Here is a 2,086-nt window from a genome sequence, read left to right as displayed (position 1 = left end):
GCTTGCGAAGTGAGAAAAATTAAGAAGGCAATGATTGTTGAGTGCTCGAAGTGCGGACCTTCGTGCCTCAAGATATGTCTTTTGCAACAAACTGTTTTCATATTTTTATTTAGTTTATAAATTCTTATTCTTAAATTTTTAATACTTCGGAAAACTAAAGGCACCATCTGATCTATTTTTTTAATATTTGTAAAATACACATTAAAGTTTTTGAAATATTTTTTAAAATAATAAAAACAAATGTGTATAAAAATATTTATTGTTGAGCATTAAGTGCAAAAATAAAAGTAGTGTATATATATTACATATAATTATTTCTATTATATAAATATGTAAAGGGTAGCTAATTTGATCGGCGATCTTAACAAACGAATTTAAAAAACTTTAAAATTATACTAGTCAGTGAATTTTTAATTATTATTTTATTTCATCATATTGCTACGAAATTAGCCAAAACTCCAAATTTTTAAAATTTGAATCTTCGATCAGAATTGATTTCGGCCCGAAAATCGTCTTCTAGCACAAGTACACACACATTTACATGTTCTCGTCTCTTGATTTTACTCACAAAAGCAAGTAAATTCTATTTTTAGTTTTCTTACGCTCTCAGCGTAAGCGAGCGTACAGAGATCAATTTTGGCCGTCACCAAAAAAGTGGCTGCATAGTGCCAAACCAATGTATGGCCGTTACGCATCTTGTTATTCTAGTGTCTTTGGTTCCACACACCTCATCAAAATGGGGGGCGGAACTTGCTAACCGAACTCTAGTAGAAATGGCTAGAAGTATGATTCTGCATGCTGCAGAGCATGCTGCTCTGCATATCTACGCAATCGCGCCGAGACGTCTACTTTACCAGGAATGACTTTATTTGAATCATGGACAGGGAAGAGTGTCAAGTGTCACACTTGAAGGGTTTTGGGTCTAAAACTGTCGTGCTGGACAAAACCCAGAAAAAGAAGTTCGCTCCAAGAGGCCAGGAGCATGTTTTGGTAGGATACTCTTAAATTTCGAAAGCTCATCGTTTGTATAATCCTAGCAAGCGAAACGTCTGTGTGGGTCGGGACGTCATTGTATTTGAGAATGACCATGATGACTGTGCTCGGATCGAACAAGATTCTGGTACTTCCAACGTTCAACTTGAGAAGCTTAAAGCCATTCCAGTTGTCTACTGACCAAGACGATGATGCACCTGTCGGCGAGAACCTTTATGAAGAAGGAGACGAGCTTTCTTTTGATGGGCTTTCTTCCGAATCAGCTGAATGGAGAGGTCGTGGGTGACCAAAGAATGTGTACACTGGCTTACCCGGACGACCACGTAAGCAGTACAATATGGTCAATACAATGTATGCTGAAGAAGTCCCCGTCCCTACGAGTGTGAACGAGGCAATGAGTATGGATAATTCTGCTGAATGGAGTGCTTCTTTGCAGAAGGAGATGGAGAGTCTTCAAGCCAATGCAACCTGGACGTTGGTGGATCTCTCAGAGGGTCAGAAAGCTATCGGATCGAAATGGGTGTTTGCAGTGAAGCGTGACAAGACGGGCCAAGTAGAGCGGCTAAAATCTCGACTAGTTGCTTAGGGATGCGCTCAGCGATATGGCGTTAATTTTACGGAGACGTTCTCTCCTATGGCACGTTATTCGTCTATCAAGCTTGTCATTGCTCTGGCATTTGAGAATAGTTTGTACATGCACCAAATGGACGTATCGTCTGCCTACGTATCGTCTGCTTATTCGAGCAGGGATGAACTTGTGCAAATAAAGCGTCTAATTGTCATAAGCAGTACATAGAGAATGTACATCGAATGACTACAAGATGAAGGACTGGAAGCCAAACGTTATACGCCTAAAAGCTGGATACCAAGTAAAATGTGACAGGGTCGAGTGCCAGAGGATAGATAAAGTTATTTAGTCTTTAATAACTCGCCCTAATAAATTGCATTCTGTGACTAAACTGGCACAGCAGAATGCAGACCCACATAAGGAGCATGAAGCTGCTGCTAAGCGGGAGATATCTAAGAGGTACAACTGATTTGAACATGCATTACGAGCGTACTGGTGTATCAATACACTTGTTTGTCGACGCGG

General features: G+C 39.9%; 1 protein-coding gene across 1 annotated transcript; it reads left to right on the top strand.

Annotated features, from left to right (window-relative positions):
- The first annotated feature begins 664 nt into the window (after nucleotides 1-664).
- LOC116802428 (uncharacterized mitochondrial protein AtMg00820-like) lies at nucleotides 665-1,748 on the top strand. Its single transcript, XM_032726909.1, has 2 exons — nucleotides 665-1,316; nucleotides 1,430-1,748. The coding sequence occupies exons 1-2, from the start codon at nucleotides 1,182-1,184 to the stop codon at nucleotides 1,577-1,579; spliced, it is 285 nt and encodes a 94-aa protein (XP_032582800.1). The 5' UTR covers nucleotides 665-1,181; the 3' UTR covers nucleotides 1,580-1,748.
- Nucleotides 1,749-2,086: the final 338 nt, after the last annotated feature.

Source organism: Drosophila sechellia, unplaced genomic scaffold, assembly GCF_004382195.2.
Source record: "Drosophila sechellia strain sech25 unplaced genomic scaffold, ASM438219v1 2R_2, whole genome shotgun sequence".
Taxonomy (NCBI): domain Eukaryota; kingdom Metazoa; phylum Arthropoda; class Insecta; order Diptera; family Drosophilidae; genus Drosophila; species Drosophila sechellia.
Note: the sequence above shows the minus strand (reverse complement) of the source record. Positions and strands in the feature narration are given on the sequence as shown.